Source organism: Hippoglossus stenolepis, chromosome 10, assembly GCF_022539355.2.
Source record: "Hippoglossus stenolepis isolate QCI-W04-F060 chromosome 10, HSTE1.2, whole genome shotgun sequence".
Classification (NCBI taxonomy): Eukaryota; Metazoa; Chordata; class Actinopteri; order Pleuronectiformes; family Pleuronectidae; genus Hippoglossus; species Hippoglossus stenolepis.
This window is the reverse complement of record NC_061492.1, coordinates 1,916,944-1,933,138: the sequence shown is the minus strand read 5'-3', so window position 1 is coordinate 1,933,138 and position 16,195 is coordinate 1,916,944. Positions and strand designations below refer to the sequence as shown.

The window sequence follows — 16,195 nt, the reverse complement described above, 5'->3', positions numbered from 1 at the left end:
ATCGTTCACTTGAGCACCAGAAGAACCTTCATTTGCTTTTATGTAATGTCCTATTTTTAATTTGTATCTTTATTTCTATTTACTGCATTTACATGAAACTGTCTTATGCTTTATGCTTATTTTGATTTCTTTATTTATTTCTTATTGTTTTTATCAGTGTGAATTCATTTCAGTATCCTGTGTCTGTCTCATCTGTCAGAGCACTTTGTAAACCCTGTTTTTAAAGGTGTTATATAAATAAATTCATTATTATTACTTTTTAAAACGCTTTCCTCTGATTTCAATAAAATGTCAGTTTATGGACCATGGAAAAAAGGTGATCATGTGTTTTCTTAATTACAGATCAGGGAGTTATCTTAAAACATTTCTGAAGACTAGAAATAAATAAAATTAGATGAAAAGTTTACATGATTTACTTAGAAACTTCTGCATTGAGCGTTTCAGTGTATTTAGCGACGGTGCCTCCAGTATTCACCATAAGCATCTTTAGAAACAATAACACCTCCTCTAGAATTCAAAATGAAAAGTGATCCATGTTAAGTATTTATCATGATGTGAAAATACTTAATTCACAGTTATACCTCAAAGATTAGCTCAGTGTCCCAGTATCTGCACTTTTAAGAGTAAAACGCATGCTCAAAAAAAAAGATAAATTAGTATTACGAGAGTTGGTTAGTACTTAGACAAACAACAACTTTGGGATCTTGTAAATACATTGTTAATGACATATGACATGAGGGCGGGTTTGCAGCCACGTTAGTGTCATCCGATCTGAACCTGCTTACGATGTTTCATGAAAAACCTTCAACACTACAGAGGGTGTTTCCTTATTCAGTGATTTCATTTAATTTAAAGGAGCATAAACATGACCTGGTGCCGTAACACTGAGTGATAACAATAAAGATGGACGACGCGTCTCCACTTCCTCCCGTTAAAATATCTCAGATACCGGCGCCGCCATCTTACGCTTTTTTACGAATAGGAAAAAGAAGAATAAACAAAGGAGGAAGAAGAAGAAGAAGAAGAAGAAGAAGAAGAAGAAGAAGAAGAAGAAGAAGAAGAAGAAGAAGAAGAAGAAGGAGGAAGCAGAAGAAGAAGACACTGACGTGCACCTTGACTTTTCCATTTGCTCCATGTCCCATCCACTAACGTGAAGGAGCATTATGACCTGTACCGCAGACAGCCACCAGGGGGCTTCACTGTTGGGAGCTGCCACGTCGTCCATCTTTATTTACCGTCTATGGCTCAAACCCTTGAGCAGGAGTCTCCCTGACTTTCTTACCTGAGGACTGATTCTCTGCTCGGGGGGGGACTGCTCCACCGTCTGCAGCGTCGCTCCAAGTCTCGTCAGCACATCCTCTTCCACGTGGACGATTTTGATCTGTCCTTCCTCTGCGTCTTCCTTCTAAGAGACAGACACGAAAGTGAAATTGATTATTTTGACTTTCTGGCTGTGCATAATCTCTCTGAAACCGGCACCTGATCTCAAAGCTGTTTGGAGAATGAACCAAAGTCACCTCTGCCTCCTCCGAAGAGGATTTCAGGAGCTGAGGCCGAGTTGTCGTCTGTTCGGCCGACGGAGCTTTGGTCTGGACCGGAGTCGGAGGCTGCTGGATGAACAGAGCAGGGACCTTCTGCAAGAGGAGTAAAGTAGAAGGTTCAGTGAAGGACAGATCTGTGGCACAGGAACCACTGACTGACTGGTTTGATGTCGGACCTTCTCCAGTTCCAGCAGCAGGTTCTGGAGCTGGTCCACGACAGTGAAGACGGTCAGAGTCTCTTCGGACTTCTCTGGAAGACAAAGGTCTGGTTTACACCTCTGGATCTCAGCCACTGTCGTCCTCATGGTCTGGATCTTCTTCTCAACCTCCTGTAAACACAAGAAGAGCGCTCAGAGAGTGGACCAGTTAAGACTGGAGTCATAATGAATGACTCTTCCTCTCCGCTCACCTTCAGACTCTCCTCTCGGGGGCTGGGGAACGTCTCCGGAGACGATAACAACGTCTTGATCTCGGCCACTTCGCTCTCCATCCGCTTGACCTCGCTCTCAATGGCCTCCACCTCCTGGAAATCAAGACGATATATTTGGCGATTCAGAAAACAGAAAAGTGCAGGAGCAGAGGACTGAATAAAGAATAAAATGGAGGACTCACAGCAGCAGCGTGCTCCAGCTGAGACAGAGGAGCAGTGAAGCTGTCTTGAACGTCGGCCACTTGTCGATCGGCTTCGACCAGCTGCTGGTGGAGGTTCGCAACGTCGCAAATCTGCGACATTTCCTGCAGCACCGAGGTGAAGCCCTGCAGAGTCGTGCGGATCTGTGCCGAGTCACCCAACACCATCTGCAGCACAGGACGGAGGAGATGAAAACAGCCTTGACTTGATTTATTTTCTCAATTTACAGTCAAGATGGATGAAAATGTGTTTGAGTGACCGACCTGCAGAGTGTGAACGTGGCTGCTCAGACATTTAGCGCTGGTGTAGGTGCAGGGCGCAGCGAGCCACGACTGAGCTTCAGACATCCAGCTCTTAGAGCTGCTGATCATCTCCCGATGCTCCTGAAGCCACGTTTGAGTCTGAGCAGAGACATGAACAATATTTATCTTTAGAACAAATCACAACGTTAACTCTGCTGCAGAGTCACCGCCCTCCTCTACCTCCAACTACCTAACATGACGGAAACGACCTTTCACAAACATTTATTTGGTCCATGTCTTGTCCACTAGCAAGGAGGAGGCGGGTTTTATGACATAAACTGCAGCCAGCCACCAGGGGGCGATCAAGACTCTTTGGCAACAACAGCATTAAATGAAAAGACAAATCCAGAGGCACAACAACCAGTAATAAAAATAACAATCAGGTTACAAACTGGGAACTGAAGTCTGACCTTGCTGAGGAGGGTGGTCCTCTGCTCGGCCTGCTTGGCCAGTTGTGAGTGACGCTGCTGGACCTCCACCATCCTCTCGGTGAGGGACAGAGCCTCCTCTGGTTTGTCCAGGTCCTGCATGTCCACCTCCAGCGCTGCCAGACACGAGTGCCACACGTCCAGCTCATCCCACACTCGCTGAGAGACGGACACACAGACACAGGTGAAGGTTTACTGTAAAACTCAGCTTCAGTTTGGACACGATGACGGAAACAACACAAAGATATCTCATGCCATCTCCCATGTGTCTGCTCACCTTCTGAGTGACCTTGGCTTCGATCACAGTCGGACTTCTCTGCTCCAGTCTCTTCTGGACTGACCTCAGACCAGCCTGGATCTCTGACAGCTTTGCTCCGAGCCTGTGGACGGGTCCGCTCCGCTGCACAGCTTCTCCCACCTGATGGACCCAACAACCACACACGGATAAAACTAAACCTTCAAAATCAATCACCAATTTGGGAGGAAGTGGAAGTTTCTTATAAATCTGCCCATAAATCTTTCCACTCAACACCAACTATGTCAAAATAAAAGTCGTGCGTACCTTCACTTCCACTTGCTGCAGGGATTGATTGACCTCCTGCAGTTGGCCCTCGATCTCGACTGGGACCAGCGTGTACATGTCGGAGTACTTCGTTTTCATGCTCTCCATGATGCGCAGCAGCAAAGCCTTCTGGGTAAAGAGCTGGCCGTGGACCTCCTGAAACCACAGTGAGAAAAGCACTCGTAAGCAGATTATTAACAACAGTTACTGACACATCACTTCCCTAAAAGCAACATCAGCAACATTTTCATTAGAGGGGTTTAAGTTTTCAAACAGAGGAAATCAGTTTCTGAGCACGAAGCCACCGACACTGATCTTATCTCCATCTTTCTGTGAGTAACCTGCTCTCAGGGGTTTGTTCAGCAGCTCTCTCTCCTGCTGCGGCCGTCAAACGTTCCTCTTCAACGTCCTTCAACTCCGCCGCAGTCGGAGAAAACTCTCTTCGCCTCCATTAGATTCTACTGTAACAAACTACCTTCAAAATAAAATCTGATCGACTGTGAGAGAGAACGCAGAGGAGACCACCTCCGTCTGAACGTGTCCGACGCTCTGCTGAGGAGGGAGGTGCTTCTCGTTATCGCTACGGGAAACTGAGCACGTTTAGTTTGTGTGTGTGTCTGTGTGTGTCTGTGTGTGTTTGTGTGTGTGAGAGAGAGAGAGTGAGTGATACAAAGAAAGGGAACAAGCCCTCGAGGGTACAGGGAGATGAGTGATGAGACTGGGGGAGGACGTGGGGGAGGACGTGGGTGAGTGTGTGTTCTTGTACGTTTACTCTATTTGATGAAGTGAGGACATTTCTAAAAAAGTCTTTGGAAAGTTAGAATATTAAAGGAAAGAGAACATTTGTGTAATCTGAGGATGTTTTGTCTCGTCAGCACTTCAGGCTGTTTGGTTGAAGGGTAAGAGGTCAGTTGGAACTTTGTGTGTGTGTGTGTGTGTGTGTGTGTGTGTGTGTGTGTGTGTGTGTGTGTGTGTGTGTGTGTGTGTGTGTGTGTGTGTGTGTGTGTGTGTGTGTGTGAGGCTACAAAGGCCACCTGGAAGATCCACTTACAACGGTGAACAAAAGGTGTTTGGTACAAGAGGGGGAGTCAGGATGGTGGGACTGATGGGGGGGTATTCATGTCTTTCATCAACACAGACCCTCTCTAAGCGGGATGTGTGTGTGTGTGTGTGTGTGTGTGTGTGTGTGTGTGTGTGTGTGTGTGTGTGTGTGTGTGTGTGTGTGTGAGTGGAGACGTTGGCCTCTGCTCAGGTTCTGGGACAAAGGGCAGAGTGATTCTCGGAGTTGGTGAGTTTATGGAAACGAACCCCGAACAGCAAACAAGTCGACTGTTTGATATTTACTGCACATGAATAGCAGCTCCTCTCTGTCTACATTCAATATTAAACCACTTCACAGTCCGTACATCTGCAGACCATCAATGTAACATATCTGACCTTCATGCAACCAAAACATCCACGAAATGAAAAAGCATTTCAGAGGAAGTTTCATCTTGCAAACACCTGTTTGACAGAAAGAAGCCAACACTCGTTGTGATGTGACTTTGATATAAACTAGTTGAAGCAGAAGTGTGTCCCACCTGTAGCTCCTGTGTGCTGCTGCTCTTCTCCATCTCCGACAGAAGACCGTCTGCGGCCTCCAGCCAAACCCGGACGCCCTGCAGGTCCTTCCACACCTTTTCCCTCTCCTGCAGCTCCAGCCTGGAAGCCTCCAAACCCTCCTTGCTCCTCTGCTTCACACTGTGGAAACACACAAACACGCACATCCAGCAACAGTTGTTAAAAAACTGTTCTTACCTAAAATGCATGAGAGTGAAAGCTCAAAGCCTCACGACAGTTAAAGCACCGTCCAGAGGCACCACAGTCCGACCCACTTTTACCTGATTGGCGTAGCAGGGATTGGAAATGATTGGAAATGATGATGAAATGATTATTGAAGGGATTAATTAAAAAACTCAAACAAAGTCGTGGTTGCCCCAAGTGGAGGAGTGTAACTTTCTCGAGGTCCAGTTCACGATTGAGCAGAAGATGGATTAAGAGGTGGACGAGTGGGTCAGTGTGGGATCAGCAGTGATGCGGGCGCTGTACCGGACCATTGTGGTGAAGATGGAGCTGAGCAACAAGGCAAAGCTTTGGCTTTACCAGTTGATCTATGGTCCGACTCTCACTTGTGGTCATGAGCTTTGGATAGTGACCGAAAGAACAAGATCCCGAGTACAAGCAGCCGAAACAAGTTTTCTGCGTCGGGTGTCTGAACCCTTAGAGGCAGCTCATGCAGGATATTTACCCTTGATGATCAAATGATGCTAGGAGGACTTGATTATCATAGATATTCTCTAAATAAAGTTATCCAATGACCTCTCACCTGCTGTATCGGGCCTGCATCGCCTGCAGCTGCTGACAGAGCGGAGTGGGAGGGGCCTGCTCCAGGTGGGCGGGGACACCCAGCATCCTTGCGGCACGCAGCTCCAGCGCCGACAGGGATCGATGCTCGCAGTCCAGTCGGTCCTGGTACTGTTCCCGGGACTGCAGCACGTCGTGAAGCTCTTCAGTGGACGCCTTCGCCTGTGAGCCGTCAGGAAGCTCCGCCTCCACCAGCTCCAGGACAGTAGAGGCCTTTTCCACCTGAGAGGAGACGCGTTGTTATAAACGGATTGTGTCTAGCGCCATCTTGTTCTTTTTCTACGTCAGTCTCAGTGGCACTGAACTCAAAACTTCAGCCTCAGGTTACCTCAACCTAATTTTTTATACTGATGTAAATAAACCTGAGAATACAACACCTGTAATTTGAATAGATAAAATTCAAACCGTTTAATGATATGTCTACTATTACAATTCAACATTTTGATTGAATATTAAAGCAGATTTCTCTAAAGACAACATACCTGAACAAAATAATTATAAAACTCGTGACACCGTTCGGTTTCATTTTGGATCATGGTGCATGTGAAGCTGAATTCCTGTTTGTGTCTTCATCTACTCACACTGTTGGTGACATCGCTCCACTCTGCGATCCCCTGTTTGCTGCGAGGTGCGAGCTCCCGAGTGCAGCGGCGAAGTCTGGATACCGTTTTCCAGACGGCGGTGACCGTGGCCTCCCGGCCTCCACGACAGCTCTGCTCCGGGCACCACTCGTTCAGCTCCTCCAGACGCCTCAGCAGGGACTGCACCTCCTCCGACAGAGCCTGCACCAGAACGTCAGTCCATTTAATTCAAGAACAGAAGGAATGACAAACACAAGGTGTCGTAGAGATGCAGGCTGTTACGCACTCGGAGCTTTGCCTCCTGGTCCGTGCAGTCAGTGAGACAGGTTGGTTTCTGAGAGATAAACTGCAACAAGCTGCTTTCTGCACCCTTCACTCTCTGGAAGATTTCCTCCTGGGACTTGTTGAAAGATCTGTGATGTTCCGCACACCTGAAAGACAGAAAATTCATTATAGGAAGAAGCGACTGACTCTATTCAAACACTAGAGCGGCTGAATGTCTGTCTCTGTTTATTGTCTTTCTCTCCACAAAACATACAATATATACTAAACCATTCAATACTGTCTGAGAAATTATAAATAAATGTGCTACACAATGATATTATTGTTATAAATAAAGATGCAAGCCTCGTACCTGCTGAGACTCTCCAGTTGGACGTGGCCCTTTGCCTGGAGCGTGGACATCCTCACCAGGAGCTGGCTCAGGATGTTCTCCTGGAGCTGCTCGGTCTTCTGAGGCGACAGGTAAGGGTGCAGAGCAAACTGGCTCTGGAGCCGCTCTACGTGGGTCTGGAACTGCTGCTGCAGAGACACCAGAGCCTCCTGGGTCTCCTCCAGCCTCTCGCTGCAGGGCCCAGCGGAGCCACACGGGGGCAGCAGACACAGCTCGATGTCCCTCAGGAACTGCACCGCTACTTTCACAGCACGGGTGTAGCTTCTCAAAGACTCCCGGGCCTGGAGGAGGTTTTCCTAAAATGTAAAAAATACACATTTTGACTAATCATTGTAATCAAGACTGAAGCATTAGTTTTCATTCTGTTTGTTGATTTTTTTTGGTTTAAGAAATATAGTAAAACTGGTGGATTATTTATGTGTGTGATCATATTCGGACTGTCCCCGAACCAAACACACACACATCCCCAGATTTTAAGTTTTTCACTGTTGATGGATGAAACTGCCAAAATAAGGGTTAGGGTCAGGTTACAGTCACAATCAGCTCCAGTTGAAGAGTGAAGCTGAACTGTAGATCAGTTTAAAAGACTGAGAAGTTATTAAAAACCAGAGTTTATCTCCAATATTCAGCAGGAAACTCAAACATTAAGGAGTTTGGTGGATTTGTTACAGCAGTAGTCTTCTGGTTCAGGAAGCAGACGATCATGGGTAATTTAAAGTATTAAACTTTGAATACTTACTTATTAAAATGTTATCGTCAAACCCACGATAAAAAGCATTGGAACAATTGAATGATTAAAAAAAAGGAGAACAATGCAACTTGCCATTTTTGAGTCACATTCACTCAGGACTGATTTCTTCAAGGCCGACCGCTCTTGGGACTTGCTTCCTCTTCTTTTTCCCTTCTTCTGCTCGAGAATCTCCAGCGCTCTTATTCTGGACTCGACTGTCTTTTTCAAAGACAAGATTCTCTGGTATTCTTTGTCGATTGCTGTTTCATTTGGCTCCAGCACGGTGACTTTCCCAAGCTCCTGCTGGTTCTTTGAGAGAAAAGCCTCGGTGTCTTTCTTCACCGATTCCAGGTCCAGTTCCTTCAGCAGGTTCCACTCGATGATGCTGAGGTTGTTGTAGAGCATGATCTGCAACGTGTCCAGGCTCTCGTCGCTCTGTTTGAGCCTCTGCTGTTCTGCGGCCAGCTGAGAGGGGTAGAGGTCAGTGGAGATCGTCTGGAGTTCGGAGCGAGCCTCCTCACACAACCACTTTATCAGAGGAATCTGGACAATGAGGGTCTGACATCTTCTGTACTTGTCCTCCAGCTGTTTGCTGTCGTCTTTAGTCTGTCGGACCTGCTCCCGAACGTTCTCCCTGAGGTCCTCCACTCGCTGCCTCATGCCCAGGTACTTCTCATGCTCCCTGCCTTTGGTTTCCAGGTTGATCAATTTGCTGTGAATTTCAGAAATGATCGAGTGGAGTTCTTTTGTCTTTTCCTGGGGAATCGAGGGCTGCAGGAGGTCCACCTGGGATTTATGCTCCAGAATCATGTGTTTGAAAGGTTCTATAGGTTGCAGGGACTCACTTGTGATGGGATACCTGTGTCTGCTGAGATCCCCTATCATCTGCCTCAGGCTTTGTTCGATGGTGACCAGATTCTTCTTGTTGGACTCTCGAGTTTGGACGAATTCATCCAGCTCCTTCTTGTTGACCTTTTCATAGCTACTAATGGCTCTGATGTCTTCCTGGAGGTTAGTTAGCTTTTCAAAGAGTTGACATTTCTCTGAGATGCTGAGTTCAGAGGAAATGTCTTTACTCTTCATCAACAGCGCCTCACAGACGGCGGACTGCTTGTCAGCCTCAGCCAGTGTCTCCTGCAGCTGACGAACTCTGCGATCGAGCTCAGTTGGGTTTCTCAACTCACTGTCTTCACTCCTGGAGGCCTCCCTGTGCAGGTGAGCCACAACCCAGGAATCTAGGTCAGCAATCTGCTCGGACATCTTTTCTCTGGTCTGCAGTCCTGACTCTATCTCTCTCACAGCTTTGGCTAACTTATCAGTGGTGGAGTATGAGAGTTTTTGAAGTGTTTGAAGAGAAGTGCGAACCACGGGCACCTCCTCCGCCTGGTCCAGCTGTGGAAGGAGCTCCGTCACCTCCTCCACCAGTGACTCCAGTTGGCCTTGTTTGCTCATCACCTCCGACTGCAGCTTCTTCAGATCTCTGAGCTGCCGGTGAACCTCTTCAGGGAGGAGAGCCACCGTCTTCCTCCTTCCCTCGATATCACTCTCTGTCTGCTTCGCCCAGGCCAGGCCGTCCCTCATCACTGTGATGATTTTCTCCATGATGGGGTTGCTGCTGCTCTGGGTTTGACTGGACACTAGTTCTTCTGTGTGACTGAGTTTGTCTTGGATCATCTGGAGCCCCTGTTGTATTTCTTTTGTTTCCTTCTCCCAACGTGAGCTGAGCATTAGTGCCTCTGAACGCTTCTGCAAATAGAGGAACTTCTGCTTGGCGGCTTTAACCTCAGCATTGGCTTCCATCAGCTGCTGAGCCTTCTTGCAATTCCACTGAGTGACCGCAGGAGACTTGGCCTCGAGGTCTTTGTCAATTGTTTCCAAATGTTCCCGGAGGTTTGATATCTCTGACTGAAGGCTGCTGGTCTCGTGAGAGTGGACCCTTGTGTGATGAAGGCTCCTCTCCACAGCTCTCTCCAGGCCTCTCCACCTCTCGTGTAGGTTCCTCTGCTCCGTGTGGGCGTTTGATCGCTCAGACTGGCTGAGGTGGGGGCACAACGTGGTGAAGGTCAAAAGCAACTCTCCGAGTACCGTTCTGTTGTCCTCCATACTTCTCTGGAACGAGCATAGATGCTCCGCCTCCTTGGAGCTGCTCTGTCCCTTCGACCTGAAAGAAACAATTCAGTTTTTTTTGGGGTTGTTGCAAATCTTTTTACATGTCATACTGTAAATTAAACATCTCCACTTCCTCCCACTATCCAGAAATAAAGCCAAAATATTGCAGATAAGAATCCTACCATCTTGTGGCGATGACATAACTTGGAGCCAGAGTCTGTGTAGTAACTCAACCAAGCGTGAGTCAGTCTCAGCTGAACATCAGTGTGATTTAAACTACATCAAATTACCGAAACTACCTTTAAGAAAATTTGATTTGACGTGTGTTTGCCTTTTATTGTCTATGTCCCATCTTCTAACATGGAGGAGGCCGGGCTTACGACCTACACTGCAGCCAGCCACCACAATGCTTTAACTTCCCTTTCGGGAAGCCATCATGTCGTCCATCTTTATTTACAGTATATTTACACAATCAAAGTCTCCGTACATGTTACATTTTCAAATTTATCAAACTCACGTTTCCACAGCGTCCAGTTCTGCGGTCTGTCTCTCCACTGTGGTCTGGGCTGTTTGCGTCTGTCGGCCGTAATCCATCACAAGCTCCAGCTGGGCCTCTTTGCTCTGGATGACGGCAGCTGCATCCTGAGCTGCAGCGCTCCACTCATCCTCCAGGTGCTCCAGTGAGTCTCTGTCCGTAGATTCAGCTCCTCTCAGCTGGGACAGTAACGACCCCTGGGCCTGGGCGGACTCTCTGCACTGCTATACTCAACACAGCAAAGAACACAGAGCAAATAGTATCTATGTTGAGATGAAAGGACTATTACTAAAAACAAGCAAATTGCCTTGAAGTGGTTTAAAACCTTAAGGGTTTGATTGCACAATTATTTTGGCAAGTGTGCAGCTGTTTTGAATATCTGTCTGGCAGAGATTTACACACTGAACATGCCCAGATCTGAAGGAATATTATTGATGTTTTGCTGCTGTCAAACTCCACCTGTATCTACAAATCCTGCTGCTGCTATGAATAAACCATAAATCACTGAGTGACTCCTGCGATCTATGATCTCACCTGCGCCTCCTCCACCTGCCGGGCCATGGCTGCTGGGCTAAGCTCAGCTGGGCGATTCCTGCAGCTCAAGATTTGAGACACCAGTCTGTTCACACGCTCGTCCATGTCAGTGGTGGACGTAATCAGAGTCTCTGGAGTATCATCGTGGGATTTAACCTAGAGAGAAAGAGAACATGTCTCAAAATTCATGTTCTGAGCAGGTTCGAGCTCATTTGAGGCCGAAAAGGTTTGTTCTGTGTAATTTGTCCCTTTAGCAGCACCCCTACTGGCAAGATGCTGTAACTGCAAGGCCAAACAAATACATAAATAAAAACTTTCACTTAAATTTTAGAGTAACATTTTGATAGTAGCATAGCAGGAGGCCTAAAACGTTTCAATTTAATATGTTTTCTAGTATCAGATTTTTTCACTGATATTCTCTGTGTAGTCTTTCTTATGCACAAATGAAGATTACATTTGGGATGAAAGCAAAGTTTGTTGCCTGTTGTAGAGTAAAATGTTCTAAATATTATGTTATTAAAGTCTCAGCACCTCCAACTCTGACTGACTGACTAAAATTAAGAAATTATACTATTCCTTTGGTGCAATATTATAATAGTTAGTCCTCGACAACTCTGCCACTCTCCTACCTCACTGACATGTTCCACCACCACACCCCCTCCTGTCACCTCCACTCAGAACAGAGCACCAGACCTGGGGCCACAGAACCTACCGCTGCCCCCCCCCCCCTCTGGAACTCTAAATCCAAACAAATCACCGACCCGCTCACCTTCAAAACGTGACTCATAGCACACCTCTTCTTTCACTGCTTTTAAAGCTGTGTATTTAATTTTCTAGTTATTTGAAGTGTCTTTGAGCGTTGTTTAAAGTTTTTATTAATGTGATTATACAGTGGAGCGCAACAGGTATGATGCAACAGACCCAAGTACTGTATGTCCCACATTCAGACCAGCATTGCTGACAGTGCAGTTCTCATCGCAGACATTTAAAAACTCCTTTTCTAACTTTGGTAACTTCTGGTGTTTGCATGGAAGAGGCAGTATACAGAGAGTGAACATACCTCAGTGATTTCACTGCTGGGTCCTGTTCCTGAGAGTAGCTGCATTTCTGGGAAGATTCTCCCGATGCCGGAGCTTTCTGCCGACTCCACACCTTGTTTCTTCACAACACGTTCTTCTTCTTTGTTTTCCCGAGCAGCTAATCCTTCCTCCCGGGTTACTTCTTCCAGGCTAACGTGCGTTGACGATTTCTGAGCTGGGGATATCTTTTCACCACTGCGTAGGTGTTCCTGTTGTGGATATACAAACTCCTGTATTAAAGCAAGAATAATTCTGACTCTCTGTGAGATAAGTCTGTTCCATCTGAATAATCCTTTCTTTTCTGAACGTGCACCAGGGACCTGCAGGACTTGCCCTGTGACTTGCAGGATAATTAAATCAGGTTTGAAGTAATTCATGTTCCCAGCCTGAGGCTCTTAATCCTTTGGTAGCACAGATAATAAATGTCTCAGGGATCATGTACTTCACTTTCATGCAGCATCACTAAAAACATGGACATGATCAACCCCATATATTAGTAAGTAAACATTTCATGAAGATTGGAGGTTTTTGAAAGAAGCAGAACAGTGAGTGATTAAAGAATGTTAGGGAGCAAGTGCAGACATGTTCATGCACATGAGAAGACACTCATATATGACCTTTTATTCCTTTCTCTCTATCTCAACTTGTGTTCTAGTCACAAATGCACATTTTGTACCGTTGCCGACAAGAAAAAAGTAAACCGACCAGTTAATGTTTTTTGCTTTGCCAAGAGAAGGTATTCTGTATGATCATGATGTCACGTGATGTAAAGCCAGAGTGAAAGCCAATACACGTGCTGGAAGCAGTTGACCAACCACAACAGAGAGGTCCAGTTGGCCAATCAGAGCAGACTGGGCTTCATCAGGCGAGGGGGGGCTTAAAGAGACACGAGCTACAACCAAGTGTTTCAGACAGAGGCTGAAAAGAGGAGCTGCAGCAATGGACAGATTGAGGAAAGTGATGGGTTTGAGAAGATGTAAAGCTTTTCCAGAAATGCAGAGCAGCTCCAAGGAGGCAGAGATGAGACCAAGGAATATAATTTACCAGAGGGAAGAAGTTCAGCGCCCCTCATGTCTTACCTTCAGTAAACCAAGGCCATGATGCCAGACCTCACCACTGGTGGCAGCTGTGGATTTTGGGAGTGGAACATTTTGTATCTCTGCTTTAACTATTGTTTCACTTTGTTGTTTCTGAATTAATCTCTTCTCCTCCTGTTCCTCTTCTTTCTTTTCTGTTGGATCTGTTGTGTGTTTGTGTGTTTGGACTTTAGGATCCACACTGAGTCCAGATGGAGATTCAGTAGAGCTCACTTCTACTTCAAACCCGATCGTCTTAACTGTAGACGGGTCAGGCTGAACATCTGTGGTCGTCACATCCTTGCTTTCTTTACCCTCTTTAAGACTTTGCTGTGTGGTTGTAAGGATTTCTGGCTGAGTATCAATTTGACTTGGTTTCACTCGGTCTTCTTCAGGAAAGCTTAATTTGACAGATTCTGTCTTTTCCTCAAGTGGCTGCACGGCTGTAGAAGCAGCAGATGCAGGTTTAGTGGAGTCACTCTGAGCTGCATCCTGTTGTCTTTCAGTGCTGACTCCAAACCTGATCATCTTAACTGTAGACGGGTCTGACGAAACATCTTTGCTTTCTTCAAGAGTCTCAAACTGGATACTTGATTCCTTTTCTGTGGTGACAGTTTTATGTTCACGTTCACTCACATTGATTTCTCCCTTTTTCACAGATTCTGTTTCCTGGCTCTTTGGTGCTTTTTGTATTTCTTGTTTCAACACTTGAACCTTCTTCTCTTCAGCACCAGGATCTTTGACCTCTGTGAGACTTGTGGTTTTAAGGATTTTTGATATCTCATCTTTAACTTCTGGTAATGTTCCACACTCTGGAGATTCAGTAGAGCTCACTTCTACTTCAAACCTGATCATTTTATCTGTAGAATGGTCAGGGTGAACATCTGTGGTCGTCACATCCTTGCTGTCTTTAACTGTCTCAAACTGGACAATTGATTCAATCCTTGGTTCCTTTTCTGTTGTGACAGTTTTATGTTCTTGTTCACTCACATTGATTTCTCCCTTGTTCACAGATTCTGTTTCCTGGCTCTTTGGTGCTTCTTGTATTTCTTGTTTCAACACTTGAACCTTCTTTTCTTGGACACCGGGATGTTTGACCTCTTTGGGACTTGTGGTTTTAAGGATTTTTGGTATCTCCTGTTTAACTTCCGGTAATTTTTCCCACTCTGGAGATTCAGTAGAGCTCACTTCTTCTTCAAACCTGATCGTCTTAACTGTTGTTGTCACATTCTTGCTGTCTTTAACTGTCTCACTCTGGACACTTGATTTCATCCTTGGTTCCTTTTCCTTTGAGACTGGTTTAGGTTCTTGTTCACTCACATTGATTTCTCCCTTGTTCACAGATTCTGTTTCCTGGCTCTTTGGTGCTTCTTGTATTTCTTGTTTCAACACTTGAACCTTCTTTTCTTGGACACCGGGATGTTTGACCTCTTTGAGACTTGTGGTTTTAAGGATTTTTGGTATCTCATCTCTAACTTTTGGTAATTTTTCACACTCTGGAGATTCAGTAGAGCTCACTTCTACTTCAAACCTGATCATTTTATCTGTAGACCGGTCAGGGTGAACATCTGTGGTCGTCACATTCTTGCTTTCTTTAACTGTCTCAAACTGGACACTTGATTTCATCCTTGGTTCCTTTTCTTTTGAGACTGGTTTGGTCTCATCGTGTCTCGGACCAAGTTTTATGTTCTTGTTCACTCACATTGATTTCTCCCTTGTTCACAGATTCTGTTTCCTGGCTCTTGGGTGTTTCTTGTATTTCTTGTTTCAACACTTGAACCTTCCTTTCTTCAGCACCAGGATCTTTGACCTCTTTGGGACGTTCCTCTGTTGTTATGAGGATTTTTGGTATCTCCTGTTTAACTTCTGGTAATTTTTCCCACTCTGGAGATTCAGTAGAGCTCACTTCTACTTCAAACCTGATCGTCTTAACTAAAGACTGGTCAGGGTGAACATCTGTGGTCGTCACATCCTTGCTTTCTTTAACGGTCTCAAACTGGACACTTGATTCAATCCTTGGTTCCTTTTCTTTTGAGACTGGTTTAGGTTCTTGTTCACTCATGTGGATTTCTCCCTTGTTCACAGATTCTGTTTCCTGGCTCTTGGGTGCTTCTTGTATTTCTTGTTTCAACACTTGAACCTTCTTTTCTTGGACACTGGGATGTTTGACCTCTTTGAGACTTGTGGTTTTGAGGATTTTTGGTATCTCCTGTTTAACTTCTGGTAATGTTCCACACTCTGGAGATTCAGTAGAGCTCACTTCTTCTTCAAACCTGATCGTCTTAACTGTTGTTGTCACATTCTTGCTTTCTTTAACTGTCTCACTCTGGACACTTGATTTCATCCTTGGTTCCTTTTCTTTTGAGACTGGTTTAGGTTCTTGTTCACTCACATTGATTTCTCCCTTGTTCACAGATTCTGTTTCCTGGCTCTTGGGTGTTTCTTGTATTTCTTGTTTCAACACTTGAACCTTCCTTTCTTCAGCACCAGGATCTTTGACCTCTTTGAGACTTTCCTCTGTTGTTATGAGGATTTTTGGTATCTCCTGTTTAACTTCTGGTAATGTTCCACACTCTGGAGATTCAGTAGAGCTCACTTCTAATTCAAACCTGATCTTCTTAACTAAAGACTGGTCAGGGTGAACATCTGTGGTCGTTACATCCTTGCTGTCTTTAACTGTCTCAAACTGGACAATTGATTCAATCCTTGATTCCTTTTCTGTTGTGACAGTTTTATGTTCTTGTTCACTCACATTGATTTCTCCCTTGTTCACAGATTCTGTTTCCTGGCTCTTTGGTGCTTCTTGTATTTCTTGTTTCAACACTTGAACCTTCTTTTCTTCAGCACCAGGATCTTTGACCTCTGTGAGACTTGTGGTTTTAAGGATTTTTGGTATCTCCTGTTTAACTTTTGGTAATTTTTCACACTCTGGAGATTCAGTAGAGCTCACTTCTACTTCAAACCTGATCATTTTATCTGTAGACCGGTCAGGGTGAACATCTGTGGTCGTC

The 16,195-nt window shown here is 45.5% G+C and overlaps 1 protein-coding gene across 14 annotated transcripts in view; it reads right to left on the bottom strand.

The window, feature by feature from the left end:
* The window catches only part of LOC118116641 (nesprin-2), a 53,442-nt gene that overhangs the window by 3,914 nt on the left and 33,333 nt on the right, over positions 1-16,195 (bottom strand). For 4 of the 14 annotated variants that reach the window (XM_047341771.1, XM_047341772.1, XM_047341774.1 and 1 more), the window contains 18 exons: positions 12,090-12,317; positions 11,030-11,185; positions 10,478-10,719; positions 7,945-10,012; positions 7,083-7,417; positions 6,735-6,879; positions 6,449-6,649; positions 5,830-6,089; positions 5,045-5,204; positions 3,465-3,620; positions 3,180-3,320; positions 2,885-3,061; positions 2,436-2,573; positions 2,154-2,339; positions 1,951-2,064; positions 1,718-1,870; positions 1,518-1,634; positions 1,283-1,405 (listed from right to left, as the gene is read on the bottom strand). In XM_047341771.1, the coding sequence (XP_047197727.1) occupies positions 1,283-1,405; positions 1,518-1,634; positions 1,718-1,870; positions 1,951-2,064; positions 2,154-2,339; positions 2,436-2,573; positions 2,885-3,061; positions 3,180-3,320; positions 3,465-3,620; positions 5,045-5,204; positions 5,830-6,089; positions 6,449-6,649; positions 6,735-6,879; positions 7,083-7,417; positions 7,945-10,012; positions 10,478-10,719; positions 11,030-11,185; positions 12,090-12,317 (5,100 nt within the window). Of the gene's footprint in view, positions 1-1,282; positions 1,406-1,517; positions 1,635-1,717; positions 1,871-1,950; positions 2,065-2,153; positions 2,340-2,435; positions 2,574-2,884; positions 3,062-3,179; positions 3,321-3,464; positions 3,621-5,044; positions 5,205-5,829; positions 6,090-6,448; positions 6,650-6,734; positions 6,880-7,082; positions 7,418-7,944; positions 10,013-10,477; positions 10,720-11,029; positions 11,186-12,089; positions 12,318-13,187; positions 14,538-14,870; positions 15,458-16,195 lie in introns of all 14 variants that reach the window. The other 10 variants (XM_047341782.1, XM_047341784.1, XM_047341775.1 and 7 more) reach the window with 8 other exon arrangements.